Source organism: Tursiops truncatus, chromosome 1 (assembly GCF_011762595.2).
Source record: "Tursiops truncatus isolate mTurTru1 chromosome 1, mTurTru1.mat.Y, whole genome shotgun sequence".
NCBI lineage: Eukaryota > Metazoa > Chordata > Mammalia > Artiodactyla > Delphinidae > Tursiops > Tursiops truncatus.
The window spans coordinates 81,230,244-81,251,318 of record NC_047034.1 but is presented as its reverse complement, the minus strand read 5'-3'; the positions used below and the strand labels follow the sequence as shown (position 1 = coordinate 81,251,318).

The window sequence follows — 21,075 nt, the reverse complement described above, 5'->3', positions numbered from 1 at the left end:
CTCACAGGTGGCCTCGGATACAGATGGGGTATCAGGAGTTTGGGACCGTGGAGGAAGGATGGGGTAGGAGAAGAGGTAAGGAGAAGCCCATGCTCAGATTCTGAGACCTACTATAGTAGTGGCAGAAAGAACGCAGTTCTTGGATAAAAGAATCTGGGTCATCTCCTGGCTAAGTCTCCACAGAAATTCATTTAACTTCCTCAAGCTTTGGTTTCTTCACCTACAAAAATGCTTATACTGCAAGGATATTGTGTGGGTGAAAGAACATGGTTTTTTTAAGGGGGGGGGAAATGTAAACAAAAACACTACACAAATAGTGTGTATGCAAAGGTTAAGCGTTCTAACCACCTCCAGTGCAATTAGCAAGGGTGCAGTTCAGGTTGTGACCAGAGGGTGGCAGCAGCAGCAGCAGCAGGCGGAAGCTTTGCCCCATGGTCCTCTGAAATAAAGCAGTCCCGGGAGCTGCTGGATTGCCCTGCAGTGATCGGTGATCTTTTTCTTTTCCGCCCAGCTCATCTAACTCGGAAGAGATTGCCCTCTCTCCTGCAGTGGGATCTGGCTGTGCCTGCACTAAGCCCAGACACCTCCCTTTGATGATTTCCCCATAAGTTTTTGATGGCCACTCTCACTGTCACGTGTGTTTTTCATCAGTTACCTTATCTAGCTCTCACCACAACCTTCTGAGCTAAACTGAGCCAGCAGAATTGCTGCCCCTCTCCTACCTCACCATCCCAGACTCGATGAAACTGAGGCTCACAGAAGGACTTTGAGGGGCACACAGCTAGCAAGTGGGAAAAGTTAGAGCTCACTTTAAACCTGGATCTTCCAGCTCGAATTCCAGCATACCACCACTTCTTTTACCTTCTCTATTCAGTTGTTCATGCAACCAGCATTTACTGCGTTCTTGCTGTTTGTGGGAGAGTTACATGGACTTCCAGCCACCGTGGACCCTTCTCAGGGCCTAGGCCAGCCGGTGTCTCCATCCTGTTCTTCTCAGGTGCTGGCCCTCAGTCTTTTCCCCTACTCTGCAGCCAGTACCGTCTTCTTGTTCCCTGGGCTCGTGTCCCCAAGCCTAGCAGCTGAGAAGCGCTCTGTTTCACTGCTTCTTCTATCACAAACTCACAGGTCCTGCTGGCGTTCTAGCTCAGCAGCCCTGAGAAATAAGTACGGGGAAGAAGGCTACAAAAATAAAAAGCAGAGCAAAGCAATACGTGCCCTAAGAAATCTTATAGTTTCCTAGCTCTTGTTGGTCTTAATCCGCAACTTTCTTGCTGGAAAGTATTCCGAAACCCTGAGAGCCTCCAGCTCTCCCGGCTAATTTCTGAAGGCAAAGCTTCTCAGTTTTGTCCCCGCCCCTTATTCTCTGAAGTAGACCCGTTTATCAGGAACATAGTGGCAAACAGGAGAGGTGATGTTTGTCGAGGATCTCCTCGGGGCCAGGCACTGCCCTAGACACTGGACACACATCACTTCATCTGACTCACAATAAGCTTGAGGATGGAGCCTTTGTCGTCTTTCACAAACGTGGAAACTGAGGCTCACAAGCTGAAACTGCATGCCTAGGTCTGTATAACTAGTATGCGTGGGCCAGCTCTGTTTGGCACAAATCTCTTTTCTCTGTAGTCATGTGATTATACAACTAGTGACGTACATAGACATAGTGTATCCCTTCTCTCAGAGGCCTTTACGGCCCCCCCCAGCCCCCTCCCCGCCCCGTGGGGGACTTCCAGGCTGAATGACTCTCCTTTCAGGTATCCAGACTTCACACAGGAACTGCCTCTGTGGGTTGATTCTCTCCTGCCTGCTGTGTGGGTGGGAAACTCCAAAGGAAAAGAAAACTCAGTTCTTGCCTCAGAGGAGATAACACCTGGCAGAGGACTTGGCGCTCAGAGATGGAGGTCTCCCTACGTGGAATATGCATCGGCGGCTGTCTGCACGAGGCTGCCTTTGGGAGAAGACCCACTCGCTGCCTGGCAGTGAAAATGGCTGCGGATTGATGCCGATTCTGATGTGACCACCCAGATACACAGCCAAGCTGAATAACAGCAGGACCAGGCTGCAAACACACACACACACACACACACACACACACACACACACGCGGTGGCCTTTCTGATCCTCACTGAAGCCACGGCACACTCAGTTTTTAGTATAAAATGCAACCTGCTTACCTCCTTTTTCGTGTTTCTCACCTGAGCTTGTGGGAAGGTATAACCAGGGCACGAGCAGTGGTACCAAAGAGAGGAGATGTATGTTAAGTAGGAAAGCGAGGCTGGCCATAGTGTTTCCTAAGTTGAAGAAGCACACGAGGGGTGGGAGGCAAAGATGACCCTGAGGTCTCAGTGGGTAACAGACAGTGTCCCAGAAGCTGGGCATTAGGCTGCTGACTTGGACAAGGCGGACAGACACACCCTAGAACCTCCCTGAGCTCAAGACCCTCAGCTGAAATGCAGAGAGGAGACCAGATCGCTTCCTGAATTTCCTGCTGCTCTAAAATCTGACAATTCAGGACATTTGGTTGGGCGTGAACTGCTGCAGCGTGAACACAACCTGATTCTCTCTCGAGCGCATTACCTTGACACAACTTGAGGGAGGCAGGAGTGAGGACCAAAGGTATTTCAGTAGTCAGGGATAGGGATTGGTCCTAGAGTGAAATCTCTGGAAACGTCTTCTTCCGCCCCTTCCTCCTCTGCTTCTTACTCCCTTCCCTCTTAGACTATTTCCCCAGGGGTATTAGTTTGGGTAGGAAGAGTCAATGAAGACAGAACAAGAGACAGCCCCTAGAGGGCAGTGAGGTTGGAGAGGGAAAATTTGGAATGAGTCATGAGTGGATTTTCCCCGGAAGCTCACATACAGGAGGGTAGGAACTGCACCCACCCTCAGTACTGGGAGGTTTTACCTAAGTGGGAGGCCCACTTAGAATTAAAAAGAAATCAATTGAATAGCAATATATATTCAATTCGGAAATGTTAGAATAGCAGCAACAAACAAGGACAACAGAACAATAGCCATTATCCCACGCGCAGAGATCAACACCCTGGTGGACATCCTTCCAAAAGACACACACCCAGCACACACATTTTGAGAAACAAAAATGGGATTACATTTTTTATCGTGACCTTTTTTTTTTCCATATTCAGTTTTTGTCCATATCATGATTTGTTTAACAAATTTCCTCCTTTCAAATATTTAAACCGATGCCAGTTTTATTACCCTGAACTGGGCAGGTACTTTAGATGCAGCTGAGTGAGTTGACTAATTGTCAAAGAGTTGCCACTATCATCATTGGTATACCACAATTAAATATTCTCTGGGGGGCTTCCCTGGTGGCGCAGTGGTTGAGAGTCCGCCTGCCGATGCTAGGGGACGCGGGTTCGTGCCCCGGTCCGGGAGGATCCCACATGCCGCGGAGCGGCTGGGCCCGTGAGCCATGGACGCTGAGCCTGCGCGTCCGGAGCCTGTGCTCCGCAACGGGAGAGGCCACAGCAGTGAGAGGCCCGTGTACCGCACACACACACAAAAAAAATTTAAATCATCTGCAATTTTGACTTAGAAAAAATGCTACAAGATATAAACTTTCAGCCAAGTCTTGTAAGTCTTTCATTATTTCCTTAAGATAAAATCATTCTTGTGGACTTGCTAGGTCAAAATATGAATATTCTTGACGCTTCTGATTCACACTGACAAACTGTCCACCAGAAACTCTACACTTGTTTGCATTTCTACTGTCCATATTCAAGAATTTCTGTTTTTACTATCATTAATACTGTATAGTTTATTTTTTTAAAAAAAGATGAAAAATGCATCTATGTTAAAATTTACATTGCTTTATTAATAAATTGACTACATTTTCATAGGCTTATTCAGTTGTATTTCTTTTTTTGTGAATTGTCCCTTTGACAACTTTAACCAAATTTAATATCAAGGTGTTTTTTCTACACTTTCTTTCTACATTTACATAAAAAATTCAATTTTAAGGATATTAAACTTTGTTATATATCTTGCAAATAATTTGCCCCCTTTAGTACTTTGTCTTTTAATGGTTTTTAGGGCTTTTTATGTACAAAATTTTTGAATTTTACATAGATTTATCGATCCCTTTCTTTTTCAGTTTCTGCCCTTTGAAGTCCAGCTCATTCGTCATTCAGAATTAAGAAAGATGTGAGAGGAGCAGGATTAACGTTTTAAAAATAACAGAAAGTTGCTCTCCACTTGCTCCATGAGAGCCTAGGAAAACTATCAGGAAAGCTGAAACAGGTAACACCATGGCGGTCACCACATCGTCTGGACCAGACCTTCAGAGGCTGGCGTTGGCAGCTGGCCAGTGAGTTAGCCACTTACAAGCAAGGAAGCTAGATGATAATTGCTTCTCAGGATCTGCACATACTTTTGAGAAAACATGTGTCTTAAGCACCCTCTATCAAAAAAACTTTTTATTACAAAATTAATGTATTCATTATCAAAATTTCTCACTTCACAGAAGTTGATAAAGTAAAAAGTAAAAGTTTCCTTTCTTCCGCTTCCAAATTTTAGTCCTGAGAGGGGAAACACTGTTAAAAGTTTGGCATGAGTCCTTACAGACTTTTTCCTATGCATACACTATTACATGTGATATAATATAATATAATAATGATATAATAGAATAGATTCTTACTTTTAGGGCTACTTCATTCTATTTTAACTGTTATTCAATATTTCATAGTGTGAATATACCATAATTTTAGTTGTTTGAAAATTTTTATTACAAAAAAACACTATAACAAACATCTTGAACAGGATTTTTGCACGTTTATGCAAGTATTTGTGAAGGATAGATTTCTCACGTTAAAATTACTGGTAAAAAATATATATATTTTAAAGTTTAATGAAATTTTCCAAATTCCACCCCATGGGCGGTATGGCTTTTTATACTCTCTCTAATATTCTATGAAGGTGCCTGTTTCTCCCTACATTCGTGCCAATAATGTAAATCACTATCTTTTCTAACTTGGTCGATCTGATTGTGAAAATGGTGTTTTATGGCTATAATATATATATATGTAACATTAGATGGCTTCTCATACATTTATTGACATTTTTTTCTATGAAGTTTTTCTTCTATAAACTGCGCATTTATATCCTTTGCTCATTTTAAGAACTGAATTTCATTTGTCTTTTTGATGGATAGGAATAATTTATATACTTTGGATATTAATAATTTTTCATATATATGGCAAATTTTTCTGTCATTCTTTTCATTTTGTTCATCGTCTCTTTGCCTATACTTCAGTATTACATTTTTACATAGCTGTGTCCATCTTTTCTTTATTCATACTTTTGGAACCTATAGTATATGTAGGTAGGCCTTCCATACTCAAAGGCATGAAAATATCCATCTATACTGTTTTTCTGTAGCACTGTGTTATACTTTTAACATTTAAAAATGTAATCCAACTACGTTCTATTTTTGTGGATTATGTGAATTAGGGATTTGCCACACAATCGTGAGGTAAATATCCTATTCAGGCTTCCTTTTGCCCAGTGGTTGAGACCCATTGTTTTGACTTACTTTCATTTCCTGGGCAACTTTCTGAGACAGGACATCCACAGTTGCACCTAAAGTTGAAACAGAAAACAAGCACAATTTTTAAGATTTTTGCTCACTCTATCCTAAAGAATCATAAGGCTAGAATTTTACATTGGAAATCTGTAACTGGGTGCTCCTCTCTCTATAGCTGGGTCTCTCTGTGCCTCTTTTTCTGGTTGTGTCCATCAGTGCATCTCTGTTTCTCTCCCTGTCTCACACGTTTCCCTCCTCTGTCTTTCTCCTGTCCTCTAGCACTTCTCTTTTTTCTCCTTATCTCTTCCTTTCCTTAACCATCTACAGTGTTAACCATCTTAAATGTTTCTTGGATGATTTGTTCTGATTGTTTAATAGCATTTCATAGTCTCAATGCATTTTTGTTTGTTTTGGAACAATTTTTTATTTACCTATCTGTGAATTTCAATATAGCTATAAAATGTATGCTAAACATAAGATTTGGGGATTTCAAGCATTTACAGCTGAGACTCAATTTGTATTTGTTTCTTTTTATCACATAAACGTCTTAGAACATTTAAAATGCCTTTTGAGAAAGAGAAAAAATCCACTTTCATAATTGTTTAGTATGTATACATTTTCCAGTATTTGTAATCATGGAATAAATGATTGTATTCTGCTAGCTATTCGCTTACAAACATTTACCTATATTTCTATGTGGTCCTGTTAGGGACATTACAGCAGAACAGATAGAAGATGGGCCGTATGGTTGAATTTGGCTCCTTGTTAACTAAAGGGGGATCCTGTGTGATTTATTTAGCCTCTTAGTTCCTTTTCTCTTCGACGGGAATAATAAAACCCACTCAAGGTTGTTGTGAGGATTAAAATGTTATAAGAAGACACACACTCATAAATACACCTGCTTTGGCAAAGGAGCACATCAGCCAGGTTTTGTATGTGTGTGCGCGCGCGCATGTGTGTGTGTCTGTTTTCTATGTCACTGTAAAGAAGCAAAAAGGAGAGGCACGTGGTTAAGCTCTCATGGGGTGGATTCCACTGGTGTTATTTCAGTTCCTTTTTAAAGAAGAGCTCAGAATCACAAGAAGGAAACTAACGCCAAAGATGAGCCTCACATGTAAAATCTTAACCAGCTTCCTTCTGATTTTCACTGTTTCCACCAAAGGTAAGTTGGTGCGTGGGTCTCCACTGTCACCATTAGAAGCTTCTTTGGCAACCCTGAAGTGAGTGCAAGCGTCAGAGAGGTCGCAGCCCAGCTTTCCTCGGCAGTGAGCTACCTCAGTAACTTTCTTGCTTTTTGTAGGTGAGGTCTCTGAAAATACTGAAGTCATCTGGGGTTGCCTGGATCATGACATCAACCTGGACATTCCTGGTTTTCAAATGAATGATAGGGTAGCAGATACACGATGGGACAAAAACAAAATCAAGATTGCACAATTAAAACAACACAAGCCACCTTACCAGATAACGGACACGTATGTGATGTTAAAAAATGGAACTCTGAAAATTAAAGCTCTGAAGAGAAATGATAGCGACGTCTACACAGTATCTGTATATGATTTGAATGGAAAAAACATATTGGAGAAAGCATTTGATTTGAAGGTTCAAGGTAAGTCTCTGTCCCCTAAATTCCTCCATCTCAGTATGGGCGCTATTTAGCAAGTTGAGGAATAGCATTTATGAAATGTCCCCAGCCCTGACCTTGGCCTTGGGGGGGCCCTAAAGGAAATCGAATGCATCCCTCCTACCTCGGTGCAGACTCCAGTCCTGTGAGAGAGATGGAATCCACAGCTAATAGACCCTCAAGTCTACATACCTCAAACTCTCTCTTCAGAGGCTGTGGGGATGCAGGGTTGAGTGAAGGATCCGGATTAAGATCCTGCGTTAATCACGAAGAGGGGAACAGGTGGGCAGAAGAAAACGGTGGCCGTTCCAGGTGGATGCTGAAGGGCAAGCTAGGTACGAGACTGGGAAGGGGAGGCTGACTGGAGGGCAGTGGGTCTTCCATCCAGAGAGACAATTTCAAGCCAGGATGTCCTGAAGGAGTAATTGTAAGGCAGAAAAGGGCTGGAAATGGTGAATTTAAGGATGAACAGCCCTTGTTTCTAATCAGCTCAACATCGGCATGATCAAAGGTGGAAGATGATTGTTGCTGATGTCTGTAGAAAATACACAAGGTGTGGCTTTGTATGTCTCTGCGTGTACTGGGAGGGTAGTAGTAGCTATTGAAGATGGAAGCTTGAAGCCTAGCTAGGAAGCTGCTGCTTTACTCCAAGTGAAGTAGGGAAGGGCTGGTGGGTGACACTCAATTCAGGTTTCACGTTGGAATCAGCTGAGGTGCTATTAAAGTTACCAGTGCTGAGTCCCATCCCAGACCAATTTAATCAGCGTTTCTTGGTGCAGGGCCTGGGCATCGTAGGTGCTAAACTCCCCAGGTGATTTTAATGAGCAGCCAAAGCTGATAACTAGTGGCCTAGACTAAAGGGTGCCTATAAAATGCCTAAAGAACGATGACGTCGAGCGTCATGTGTGGAGAAAGGATGAGCAAAGTGGCTTGAGTTTGGGAGACAGGGAAGAGAAAGTACAATAGAATGGAAGTGAAAATGAAGTCATAAGTCCAGGGGTCACTTGGCTGGGTGTGGATAAAAGTGAGAAGAGGAAGCTGTACTTAGCTTGGAGAGGAAGACAGGAACCCCAGCGTGAGCAGAGCCAGAGATTCAGTGAGCAAATAAGCATTTCCGTGCTTTGCACAGGAAACGCTGCCATAGGACGGGCCCCCTCCTCCTACCTAGAGTCACCATCCAGCCCTGTTCTTGAGCGCTCGGAACTGGTAGCAGCCCCCCTCCAACAGTCACAGACATTGTCAGCTCCTCTGCAAATGACAACTTTCCATACCTGGACCTGCACCAGGACGGAGAGTACATTCCAGAAATGGGGCGAGACAGAATGGAGCCAGAAGGGACTTCTGCTTGTGGGCTCTGGGAACCACAGATGTCGTGACTCCGCCAGCATGGGCTTGAGCGTCCTGTTTTGAACTTGAGCTTCACATTCATGTTTCCTTTGGTACTGCAGTGGTAGCAATGGTTACCAGTGAGATGTCACGTGCTTTGCTACAGGATCTTATTTAAGGTTCCCACCAATCCTGAGAGGTAGCTGTTATTATCCCCTTACTATCTATAAGGAAACGGAAGTGGCTTGACAGGAGCAAAGTCAGGATCCAAACCCAAGGCTAGTTTTAGCAAGAATGGTGACATTCCCCCACCCAACCCCCAAACAGCTTTATTGTGGTATAATTCACATACTATAAAATTCAGCCATGATTCCATGGCTTGTAGTATATTTACAGAGTTGTACAACCATGACCACAATCAATTTTAGAATGCTTTCATGACCTCAAAAATAAACCTTCACTCCTTTGCCAAAAGACACAGATCTTTCCCTGACACAGCAGCCATCTCATTGTGTTTGTGTGTGTGTGTGTGTGTGTGTGTGTGTGTGTGAATGTCACACAGCGTGTCAATTTGTGGGTCCAGGCACCATTTCCTGCCACATGACCCTGGACAAATTCTCTGTCTGCTCTGAGTCTGATTTTCATAATAATAACTATCGGCTATTCCGTGGGACAAGGCTTCAGGGAGACAACTAAGCATAGGTGCCTTGGGCACCTGGAACACTATACCTGACTCCTCAGTGCTCGTGCTCTCCCCATCTCTTAGTTCCTCCATGCTTCTCAGTCTCCAACCTTGGTACCCACAGCTCCTTAAGGAGGGGGCTGCTGCTGCCAGCTGAGGAACCAGTGGAAGGCCCCTCAAAAGCAGATGTTAGTGGAGAAGGAGTTTGTCCTAGCAACCTGGAATCAAAGAGCCTCATCTGTGAGACGTGCCCCACAGGATCTAACCATGCCTCTTGTAGGAAAGTATCTTACAGAGAGGATGTATGTAAAGATATGACTTCGAGTGGCCGCTCATCTCTGGGTGGTTCATATCAGTGAAATACTGGAAAGGATCTTAAAGTCCCCAGCAGTTAGGAACTTATTAATTAAATCAAGAATAGATCATTTAAAAAGATGATGAAAGTGTATATTTATTGGTGTTCCTAAAAGGATTTCATAATAGATCATTAAAGGAAAACAAGCAGACTAAAAAAATCTATGATCCAGTTTTAGTTTCTAGAACACTATTTATATGTGGTATGCATGGCATAGAAAACATTTGTTAAAGGGATGCAGCGAAACATTAATAATTATTGACTCTGGGTAGTAGAATTGCAAGTGGTTTTTAATCTTCTTGAAACTTTTTTGGTATTTTATCCATTTTTGCAGTGACGTGATTTACTGTTATAAATAAAAAAAGAGTATTTCCATTTTGAAAACACAAGCAAACTCCTTGACTCAACCCCTAGGGTATGCACTGACCCTGTCTTCTTGTATATGGTGATGTTTTTCCATCCTCTTCATTCTGGGTCACACCGAATCCCGGGATGGGAAAAAGAAAACCCTTAATTTCTGCCTGCCTATATTTTGGGACGGAAATGAAATTTGGTGAGAAAGTTCATGGGGAAGATATTATTGTCTGGGAGGGAGGAAATCAGAAAAAAAAAAAAAGCTATCCATCTGCATAAAGAATGGAAGGATGCTGAGAGAGGAAAGTGGCAAGTCTGAGGAAAGAGAGGGAAGGATGAGAAAAAGGGCAGAAGTTGGTCACACGGCTCGCAAGTGGTGGAGTAGGATTTGGACCCGGCCCAACTGACACCAAGGCCAGGGCTTTTTCTTTCATGACGCAGCCTTCGAATGTTATCATGTCAGAAAAGGAGAGGCAGGGCGTGTATGATTACGATTACAACAACTACCACCAATATTGTCAGTACCTGTCAGTGTGCCAGGGCTTTGTCACATGTCATCCCTGCTGTGATAGGTGGGGAATGTCTTTCTTATCCTTCTCTTGTGGATGAGGTCCAGTGAGGTCCAGTGGTGAGGTCCAGCAGCTCTGGGACGCCGAAGGCGTTCTCTCCCTCCAGACCTTGAACTGCACACCTGACCCCCTGCTCCCAGGACCTGCTGCTTCATTTGTGACCAAGGCCCCAGGCTACACATGTACCAGTCCTCCAGGGACAAGTTCCCAGCTGCTCTTAAAGCATTGCCCCCACCCCGCTATCCCTCACAGGCTCCTGAGCATATGGGGAGCGGGGTGTGGTAAACCTCTTACCCGTACTACTGAACTTGGATTTGGAAGGGTGAGCTCCTCTCCTGATTTGCCATTTATTAGTGGGTGCCCTTGGACTGTCCATTTAACCTCTCAGAGCCTTGGGTGCTTCATCTGTAAACAAGAAGAAAAACATGTGCCTCTCTGTTGGGATGAAAGGATATCCTATATGTGAAAACATTTTAAGGTCTAAAACAGCACATAAGCCTGTGATATGATGTATCTTTTACTGATATAATGTATCTGTAAATATCAGAAATAAATTTGTTGTGAATGTGCTGTATAAATAAAATGAAATAGAAATGATTTTTGAAAATTGCTAGGGGTCCTTGAAATTTTTTCTGGTCCCAAACTAACTCAATTTCCCCTCTATAAATAGGTACGTCTTTTACAATCAGTAAATGGCCCAATATGAATTGAATCTTTCTTTTCTTTCCAGAGATGGTCTCAAAACCTGTAATTTCCTGGAGTTGTACCAACAGAACCCTGATCTGCGAGGTAGCAAAAGGAAGTGACCCTCAATTAAAACTGTTTATAAATGAGACCCGTATCAAAGAAAGTCATCAGAAGGTCATCACATACAAGTTGAAGAGCAAACGGACTGAATCATTCAACTGCGTGGCGAGTAACAATGTCGGTGCCCAAACGAGCAGGGTGACCATCAGCTGTTCAGGTGCGTGGTGGGCGCTGGTCAGACACCCCAAGTTCACTTCACAAACACGGCCTTTGAGGCCCACAGCAGAGGACCGCTCCAGGGCCTGGGTGCTTGGGCTAGGAGGCATGCTCGGCTCAGGGTGAGGACTGAAAACATATCCCCTTTTCCCCGGAAATCTTCAAGGGAAGTCCTAGAGGAGAGAGGAGGTAGTGCTCTATGGTTGCCCATCTTGGGAATCTTCTCAGAGAGCATGGTATAACCTCAGGCAATGAAAAAGATTCTCTGCTAGGAGGAAGAATTGCCGAGTTGAAGAGATAAAAGGAGCTGTGACGGTGATCTCACACAGACCGCCACTTCCCAGAGAGGCAAGCTGACTGGCCCACGATCCCTCAGCTAGTCAGTGACCATGATTGTGGCTCCTAGGGCAATAATGGAGAAGGGAGCAAAAAAGATTCCTTTCTGGAGGGGAGATGGCTGGCACCTCCTATCAGGGGCAGGTGCAGAAGGGCTGTAGAAACCCGGGGAGTTAGAGGCTTGGGGGGAAGAAGAGCTCGAGGCCAGGGAGGACCATGAACACAGGTGGGCAATGCTCTCACTGCCTCAGAGCAGACAGCCCAGCACCAGAAAGTTCTGAAACTTCAAGAGTCTAAGCTCTTCCCTGGACCACCAGCCTCATGTGACCCCTAGAAGTAATTTTTTTTAATAAATTTATTTATTTTTGGCTGTGTTGGGTCTTCGCTGCTGTGTGTGGGCTTTCTCTAGTTGCGGCGAGCAGGGGCTACTCTTTGTTGTGGTGCGTGGGCTTCTCACTGCGGTGGCTTCTCTTGTTGTGGAACCTGGGTTCTAGGTGCGAGGGCTTCAGCAGTTGTGGCTCGGGGGCTCTACAGCACAGGCTCAGTAGTTGTGGTGCATGGGCCCAGTTGCTCCGCGGCACGTGGGATCTTCCCGGACTGGGGCACGAACACGTGTCCCCTGCATCGGCAGGCGGACTCTCAACCATTGCACCACCAGGGAAGCCCTAGAAGTAATTTTTGAAAGGTGGCCTGCTCTGGGAGCCAGGAGTCTTGGCTTCTAGTTTGGGTCTGTCCAAATATATAGGGACGACCTGGACAGAGTTCCTTCCCCTTTCCGGGCTTCAGCCTCCTGGTCCACAAAGAAGATGAGCCCTGTGATCCCCAAGAGTCTACTCATCTGCTACTCTGGGATTATGTCTCCACTGCTGTCTAGTCAACCCCCCGACAGGAAACTGAGCACAAAAGATAGTTATTTGGCCAGAGGCCCTGAGTTTCTATAGTGAGTATGGCTGGTCAGTGACCCTAGGAAGCAGCCCTGAGCTGGTGTGAAATCAGAAGTGAGACATTTTAATATACATTTTGAATTAGTTATCAGTTGCTGCATAACAAACAACCCCACATTTAGTGGCTTAAAACACAAGCAGTTATTATCTCACAGTTTCTGTGGGACATGAATCTGGGAGTGACTTAACTGGATGTTTCTGGCTCAGAGTCTTTCATGAAGCTGTAATCAAGACACAGGCAGGGGCCTTTCCTGGTGGTGCAGTGGTTGAGCGTCCGCCTGCCAATGCAGGGGACACGGGTTCGTGCCCCCGTCCTCGAGGATCCCACGTGCCGCGGAGCGGCTGGGCCCGTGAGCCATGGCCGCTGAGCCTGCGCGTCCGGAGCCTGTGCTCCGCAACGGGAGAGGCCACAACAGTGAGAGGCCCGCGTACCGCAAAAAAAAAAAAAAAAAAAAAAAGACACAGGCAGGGGCTGCAGTCATGTCAGTCAGGTGCAAGCACTACTGGGGGAGCATCCATGTCCAAGTTCACTCACGGGGGCGGCATTGGGCTGCCTTACAATATGGCAGCTACTTCCCCCAGAGCAACCTTTTTTTTTTTTTTTGCGGTACGCGGGCTTCTCACTGTTGTGGCCTCTCCCGCTGCGGAGCACACGCTCCGGACGCGCAGGCCCAGCGGCCATGGCTCACGGGCCCAGCCGCTCCGCGGCACGTGGGATCTTCGCGGACCGGGGCACGAACCCGTGTCCCCTGCATCGGCAGGCAGACTCTCAACCACTGCGCCACCAGGGAAGCCCAAGCCGTGGACTTTTTGTACTTGATCTCAGGAGTGATAGATGGTGCATCACTGCTGCGGTATTCTATTCATTAGGAGCCTGTCAGTAAGTCCAGCCCACATTTAATCAGAAAGGGTCTCACACCAGCGGGAATACCAGGAGGCAGGGCTCAGCGGGGACCATGCTAGAGTCTGCCAGTCACACGCTCAGACCAGCGTCCCTTCACCTCCTGTGAGGTCTATGTCTGCCCACCAGCCGTCCCTCCGTGCCCCCCATCACTAAGGCACAGTGAGTGAAGTCGCCCCTCCTCGACTTCACAAGCTCTTAATCCCCTTTTAGGAGGCTCTTGATTAGAGCTGCCAGATTTAGCAAATAAAAAGAGACAGTATAAATGTGCTCCAAGTGTTGCGTGGGACATACTTATACTAAAAACTATTCGTTGTTTATTTCAAATTTAACTGGGCATCCGGTGTTTTATCTGGCAGCCCTACTCCACGCTTATTTTAACTAGATCCCACCAGTATAAAAATGTGTGTGCATGAGGGATGGAGCGAGGGAAGAAGGGCTTTGGGGGAAGATGAGGTTGGAAGACCGGAGCATTCCTGTCCCTTACTCTGTGGTACAGAGTGGGAGCCAGTCTGGGAAGGGGCCACTAGAGAGATGGGAGGAATACCTAGGGGGAGACTGGGGAGGACAGGGCTGCTCTTGAAAACCCTAAAATGGACCTGGATGTTTCATCCTAAAAGGCCAAGGCAGAGTGGAGCAATGACAAGATTAACCACTTGGCTCAGAAAAGATGAGCATGTACTTAAAACCGAAATAGTAGGAGGAAGGAGCAGGTTTGGACACACAAGAAGGACTCCACCACATAAACTCGTGGGCACATTATCTCCAAGAGGGAGTGCAGGAAGGAGTGTGTCTGGATTTAGTGACTGTGAGGACATAGCTTTCAATGACAGAGCCACAGCTGCCTCTGAGACACACTGGAGCATTCCCCGCAGAAAGCCCCCAGAGGCTGTGCTGGACGAATCTGTGAACAGACTGTGTAAGGCACTCCAACATTCCCAAGTGTGCCCAGATAGGGGTGTGCTTGCCCTGCCTGAGGACTCTGAGAAGACAAGCTAATGGCTGCATGGTTTAGTCCCTGCTCCCCAACTGGTCCTAGGCCCATGCCCCCCGGCACCCAGGTCAGACCCTGGGAAGTCCTTGGCTCAGCCCAAGGTGGACTCCAATAGCCCTGGCCCTTCCTCCAAGCAGGCAGGGCCTAAAGGACCCCCCAACTTTCCCGGTCCAGTTTCACAGCAGGTTAGGATTATGCCTGCTTTTCCAATGGAAGCCGCTTCATCCGCAGAGCATAGAGAGGCTGTGTAACTGGCAGGCAAAGAGTGGGTCAGAGGGAGACTTAGGAAAGAAAGCAAGGATTAACAACCCACCGCAGTCTGGAAACCTATTTAGTTTCGTTTCTGAGCCTCTGACTTGCTCCTGGGGCCCATCCTGGGCTTCATGAACAACAGTATCTTCCCAGGAATGTTTGGCTAGAGAAGGGTTTCCTTGTGATGTTGGGCAGAACTCCATTTGTGCTCCAGATGTACGAGTCCCCTGAACCCTGGCCCCAGCTGCTGCCTCTGTGACTGCTGTTGACTCACAAAAGGGCAGATGGCCCAGCATCCCTCCCGGGAAATAGCTCCCAGAAGCACCGGTGCACGGAACTGTAGTCAGAGCAGACCCTGATCTTTGTGTGTAGTTTTACAGTTTACAAAGCACTTTCACATCCATTATCTGATTGACTTCCAGCAGCCACCTGTGATATAAGTTCCTTATCTCCATTTTTTAAAGACAGGAACAGGCTCAGAGAGGTGGAGTAACTTGCCAAATGTCACACAGCTCTTGCCTAGAAAAGCCTGCTCTCAAACCCATTTCTCTTAACACAGTCGTTGTTATCCTCATTGCATGACAGCAGCTGAAGATCTGTGAGCTGAAGATCAAGTCCACTGCTGCTGCTAACTCACCGTGTGTCTGAGTTTCTCTCACAGGCCAGGGAAAATCTGGGACAGGGTGCTGCCTGTGAGGTCAGAGAACTGGGTTGGACACGTGAAACATGTATCCTGTCTTTAGAAACTTTCTGGTCAAGAGGGTGAGAAAAAATCATGACGTGGGAGGGCAGCCGGAGATGAAGCTGGAAAAACAGTGCAGAAACATGGAGACGAGGGGCTGCTTAAAGGAACCACTCAGGAATGGATACTGTGTGGCCTCAGGCAACTCATCCTCCCTCTCTGGGCCTTGTCTGTGAAACTAGAGATTACCCTAGATTTTCTCTAAACTCTTTCTCAGATCTAAACTTCTGTGACATTCTCCTTGATAGGGGACAGTGCTTGGTACGTGAAGAATCAGGCATTTGTGGTTCAGGAGAGCAGTTCTCCAAGGAACGTTCTGAGAGGGCTTATCCTGGACCCTGCACCCGCTCAGGTATTGACCCAGTTCACAGCCTCCATGAGCTTGGCTTCCCTGAGGTTGAAAAGTCCCACCAAGCTCTTTTATCTGAAAGAGAGGAGGCAGGAGTCCTCGAGTCCTTGGCCAGAACAACGAAATGGCCCCTCTTCCCAGGACGCTCCCATCCATCCCACGTCTGTTCCTCTTGCAGAGAAAGGTCTGGATATCTATCTCATCATCGGCATTTGCGTAGGAGGCACCGTCTTCCTTGTCTTCGTGGCACTACTCGTTTTCTACATTAGCAAGAGGAAAAAACAGAGGAGTAGGAGAAATGGTAAGCTCCCTCTCTTCTGTCCCACCACAGGCCTGGGTGAAATCCCCGTGGAAACAACTCATGGGTCTGGCACTTAGAGTCTGGAAAGAAAATAATGGAGATGGGTAGTTTCAGAATGTCAGGGCTGTAACCGGCAGTTACAGTTTGTTCCATTTTGTGGTTAGCTTGGGTTTTGAAAAACAAATTCTCAGTGATAACCATGTGGGAGCTTTGAGAAGCTCCATCCAGGCTGGCCTCATTGGAATCCACCACCTGAGGCTGACCGGGTATAAAGCTGTGTGGAGATATGTTGAATGAGCCACATATATCTATGTGGGTAGAAAGATAAGCTTCGAAACACAATTTCTGTGAAGAAACACCTTGTTTTCTCCTGAGGGTGTGGCCAAGGTGGGTTCAAGACCAAGCTCCTAGGAATACAGGTAAAATTTCAGGACATCAGGGACTCACTGGTTCTAAAACTGGATGTTTATATCCCCTTTCCAATTCACTGTTCCAAGGGGAGGGGTTGGGGCTGTGAGTGTTTCTTCCTTGAATCAGGCCAGTCTGACAACTCACCTAGAATGAAAAAGTTATGCTCATAAGCGAGGAGCTGGCTCAGGGAACGTCCAGGCCACTCAAAGCAGTGTGGGTGAATGACAGCAGAACTGGGGGGAAGGCAGATCTAACTGAGAGACCCATCCAAAGGCAGGGAGTGACTAATGTCCTCTCTGACTACTCAGATCCTATTACAAGGGCCGTAACCCTGAGGTGCTCTAGGGCATGATCCCTGGGATGACTCAGAGGCAGGGCTGGGGTCTGAGTGCCCTCTCTGCTCCCTGGAGACCCAGGCACAAAACCATCCCCCACTGGTCTCTAAAGCCCTGGGCTCTCCCTCTATTTTCCTGGTGGACATTTCTGTCTCCCCTACCCCCCCAAGGCCTGGAATCTCTAGAGGGTAGAGGTGGCTTCTGCTTCCTCATCGTATCCCCCAGGGCAGCTAGCGTGACATCTTGTACACAGGAGGGGCACTCAATAAATAGTTATATTGATCTTGATTGTATCTTGCCAAGAAAAACTCTTCCGAGGTTTTTATTGTTGCAGATGAAGAGATGGAGATAAGAGGGAAGAGACTGACCCCTGAGGAAAGGGGCTGGAAGCCCCACCAAATTCCAGGCTCAACTCCTCAAGATCCAGCCATGTCCCAAACGCCTCCAATACCTGGTCATCGTCCCCAAGCACCCGCTCATCGTCCCAGGCCTCCTGGCCCCCGTGTCCAGCACCAGCAGAAGAAGAGGCCTCCTCCTACCCCGGGCAAACAAGTTCACCTGCAAAAAGGCCCTCCCCTCCCCAAGCCTCGAGTTCAAACGAAACCTCCCTGTGAGGTCGAAGAAAACTCGTAACTGTCTCCTGACGCAGCTGTCCTCTTCCTCTAATTAAAAGAGATTAAAAACCGTCCTTTCCCATAAAAGGCGCTGTGGAATTTCTCCACTCCAGGTGTGCATGCCCACACTTCCATCAAGTGTGCTCTACAAGCAGACCATGATCTCCTCCCCAGCCCAGGAGCCACAGCCATGTCTGTACCTTCCAACTCAGCCATGTGGTCTGACGTCTGGAGTCTCTGGCCTCCTCACAGATCTCCACCTCAGCAGGAAGGGAAAAACAATAAAAGTGCACACATTAGGATGATGGGTGATGGAGCGCAGAATCCTAGAGCTCTCGTACCCTCCCTGTCAGAGCACGTGCCGGTGTCAGATGTCAAGCAGTCGCTGTGGCCATGTCTCGCTACAAGCAGCTTCCTGCTTGAGAGACCCTTGGTTTTCTTAGGGTGGACACTTGCTTACCATATCGCGAGTACAAGTGAAACAAATGCCTTGAATTTGACCCCAGCATCTACTCGCTGTAGAAAGGAGCCCAGCATCGAGCTGCTGAATGAGAAAGAGGCTAGTGGGTGGGGTGTGACGGCAGGACCAAATTTGGCCATCCCACTTCAACTGGGCCACCTTAATCCCCACCAGAACAACCAGAATCCACTCCCCAGGTCTCAGCTGCAAAGCTGGACCCACAGCCTATTGGTAGATTTATACAATGAATTGAAATCTCTGTGCACACACTTCAACAAGAGACACCAGAAAACATAACCTCATTTTGCGTTTCACTTCCTTGACTCTTCAGACATGGTCACCACGATCTGTAGAACCATCCTTGAACAGAGGGGAATCCATGAATACTGAAGGTGCCATGAGCCTAGCAGACAACATGTAGAAGGGCAGGCTAAGAGACAACTTGGCTGGAGCAAATCCCAAGTCTTAAGGGACCATTATTAAAAGTTCAGGCCCCACCCCCAGCTAGCAGTCATGCTAGCTGTACTTTGAGGGAAGTGGGAGAAAAAAAAAAACAGTTTACAGTTAAGGTTCTAAAACAATAGGTGGTGAGAAGACACCTGCTTTGAAATGTTGGTACCATGTTGTTTGTGGTCCCATCCGCCCACCTTCTCCCAGCTTCTTAGACTTGCTAAACCTTGTCAGGCTCGGGCAGGAAGCTCTGAGGTCTAAACCACAAAGTCTATGTACATTCAGGACTTCCTGTGAGAGCTCACGGAGGGTTGAACTGTTCTTTTCTCTGAACCTGAACATCCATTGTTTTAGCTCCCAGAGTTAATTATTAAGAATAATGATGAATGGAAGCCCATAGCTTCCTGAAATTCAAACATGAAATCCAGTCAAGTAACAGTCATCACAAGATCAACCTAGGAAGAGAAATGAAGGTCTTAGCACTGCCCCCTTTCTCCTTCCTCATTGCAGTCCTGCGCTATTCCATCAGCCATCCTGCCAGAATGGCTCCTATCCCATTCCCTTCCTGAAGCCCTCCCTGGCCTTACCAGCCCGCGCTGTGCTTTTCTCCTGAAATCTTGTGGCATTATATATCATACAGAACACGTATTGCCTCTAACTATTCAATCCTTCATCATTGAAGGATTGAATCATTTACTCATCATTTACTCATTCAACAAACATTTATTGAACTTCTACTACATACCAAGCTCTGTGCTAGGTACTAGGAAAACAGAGGTGTACATGGAATCTTTGCTCTCAAGGCACTCACTGTCTAGTTGGGGGAGGAGTAGACTAATTACAGGATAAATGTAACAGTGTGATAAGTATAGGTCAGAGGCCAATACAGGAGCCCAGAGGAAGGACTTGGAATCTGGATTGAGTGCTGGGACTGGGGTGACACAGAAGGCTTCCTGGAGGAGGTGGCATTTGAACTGAGTTGTAATAGATGAATAGAACTGGTGAAGCAGAGGTGCAGAATTACCCATGTAGAGGGAACAGCAAGAGGAAGCTCATGCCAACTACCTGTTTATATAAATATGTTATTCATTTTTCAACTACTATGTTTCATCAATTTGAAGATACCATTGATTTTTAACTGGCACCATTATTTACATACCACGAGAAAGAAAAAAAACTCAATCACACTGTTAACAAATGCTAAGATACAATCAATTTTAGGCCCAACCCCATTCCTGAGGTGTTAAAATGTGAATAAAAAGTGCATTTTAGAAGCAATGAAATGCATGGTTAACAAGCCTCCTGAGGACGTTGACCACTTCTCAGCGTTGCCCGTACCACTTTACTGAAAATTTCACTGGCCAGTTGCCTCAATGGGTGAGTACAGTCTTGATGAAAGGAAGGGAAGTGAACATCCGTGGCATCTACATACGGAAGATACACTCCCTGGCCTGCTGGAATCTCCACCGTGAGGCAGAAAACACAGGCCTCACTCAAGATTTGTGCTGCAGTCACCCCTGCTGAGGTTGTGTGATCTCCCACTGAGCCTGTCCCAGAGTGTGGACTTTCTGAGACGTGGTCAGGCCAGCTGCAGAATAGCTTGCTGAGCTTGTGAGAAAAAAAAAAAAATCGATGATTCAGTAGCTTAGGTTGGGGCCCGAGACTCTGTTATTTTTAACAATAACAATTCTGAGGGATTTTCAAGTGGGGAACCGCAGGTGTGATGGTCCAATACTGGTCCTCCAATTATTAATCATCAGTGACTTGTCAAACCCGAGGACTTTATAGATAATACAGCATTGTTAGAGAAGCAGCCACAGTCCAGTTAAAGAATCCTCTACGGGTAACGTCCACTACAATGAATTCATCCTGGTTGGAAGATATATTTAGGTCATTTGAGACACTGGAACACCCTGGAGTGTCACATGAAGATGGAAAATTCCGGTCTTTTTGATATCCTCCCTGCTCTCCCTAAAAGCAGTCTGATCCTAGCAACTGGGTCAGCCTAGCTCCAAGGGGACCTTAGCTGCAGACTAGCAGTTTCATCTCAGTCTTCCTTCTGCAGTCTCTAGGGTGAGCTCGCCTGGGCTCGCTGGGCTGCAGCCACACGTTTCCTCAAGCTCACCCATGCGTTCCCCACTGCAGGACCATTGCACGTGCTGACCCCACTGCCCAAACCCCTCACCTGGCTCTTCACCTGTCCACACTCTTCTTTCAGGACTCAGATTGAGGGTCAAGAAAGAGGCCCTTCCTGACCCCTGAACTCTGCCGTGACATGAACCTTGTGAGACCATCTCATCTCTGTGTCTCATTCTGTCATCCTCTAGTTCAAAGGAGGATGAGGCCCCCAGGTACTGCAGCCAGAAGGTTCTGACTCTCTCTCACTGGCTTTGAAAGCTTGAATAATTTACTCAGCCTCTTTGAACATTGGTTTCCTCATCTGTAAAATGGGGATAACACCTCACAGGGTTAAAGTGAGGATTAACTAGAAATAATGTCTGTAAATGTAACTGGGATGCCCCGGTGTACAGCAGAAATCTGAAAACTCTGAGCTTTCTTTCTGGCTTGATACCTGAG

General features: G+C 46.4%; 1 protein-coding gene across 1 annotated transcript; it reads left to right on the top strand.

Moving 5' to 3' along the window:
* The first annotated feature begins 6,554 nt into the window (after positions 1 to 6,554).
* CD2 (CD2 molecule) lies at positions 6,555 to 20,089 on the top strand. Its single transcript, XM_004314792.4, has 5 exons — positions 6,555 to 6,701; positions 6,840 to 7,145; positions 11,177 to 11,410; positions 16,106 to 16,228; positions 17,309 to 20,089. Exons 1-5 carry the CDS (start codon positions 6,560 to 6,562, stop codon positions 17,605 to 17,607), a joined length of 1,104 nt encoding a protein of 367 aa, XP_004314840.2. The 5' UTR covers positions 6,555 to 6,559; the 3' UTR covers positions 17,608 to 20,089.
* The last annotated feature ends 986 nt before the right edge of the window (positions 20,090 to 21,075 follow it).

Bases quoted from the DNA above. Each gene is read 5' to 3' on its own strand.
- CD2 (XM_004314792.4), top strand. From the start codon at position 6,560: ATGGGGTGGATTCCACTGGTGTTATTTCAGTTCCTTTTTAAAGAAGAG. The intron at 6,702-6,839 runs GTAAGTTGGTGC...TGCTTTTTGTAG, and splicing joins TTTCACTGTTTCCACCAAAG to GTGAGGTCTCTGAAAATACT. The intron at 16,229-17,308 runs GTAAGCTCCCTC...TTATTGTTGCAG, and splicing joins ACAGAGGAGTAGGAGAAATG to ATGAAGAGATGGAGATAAGA.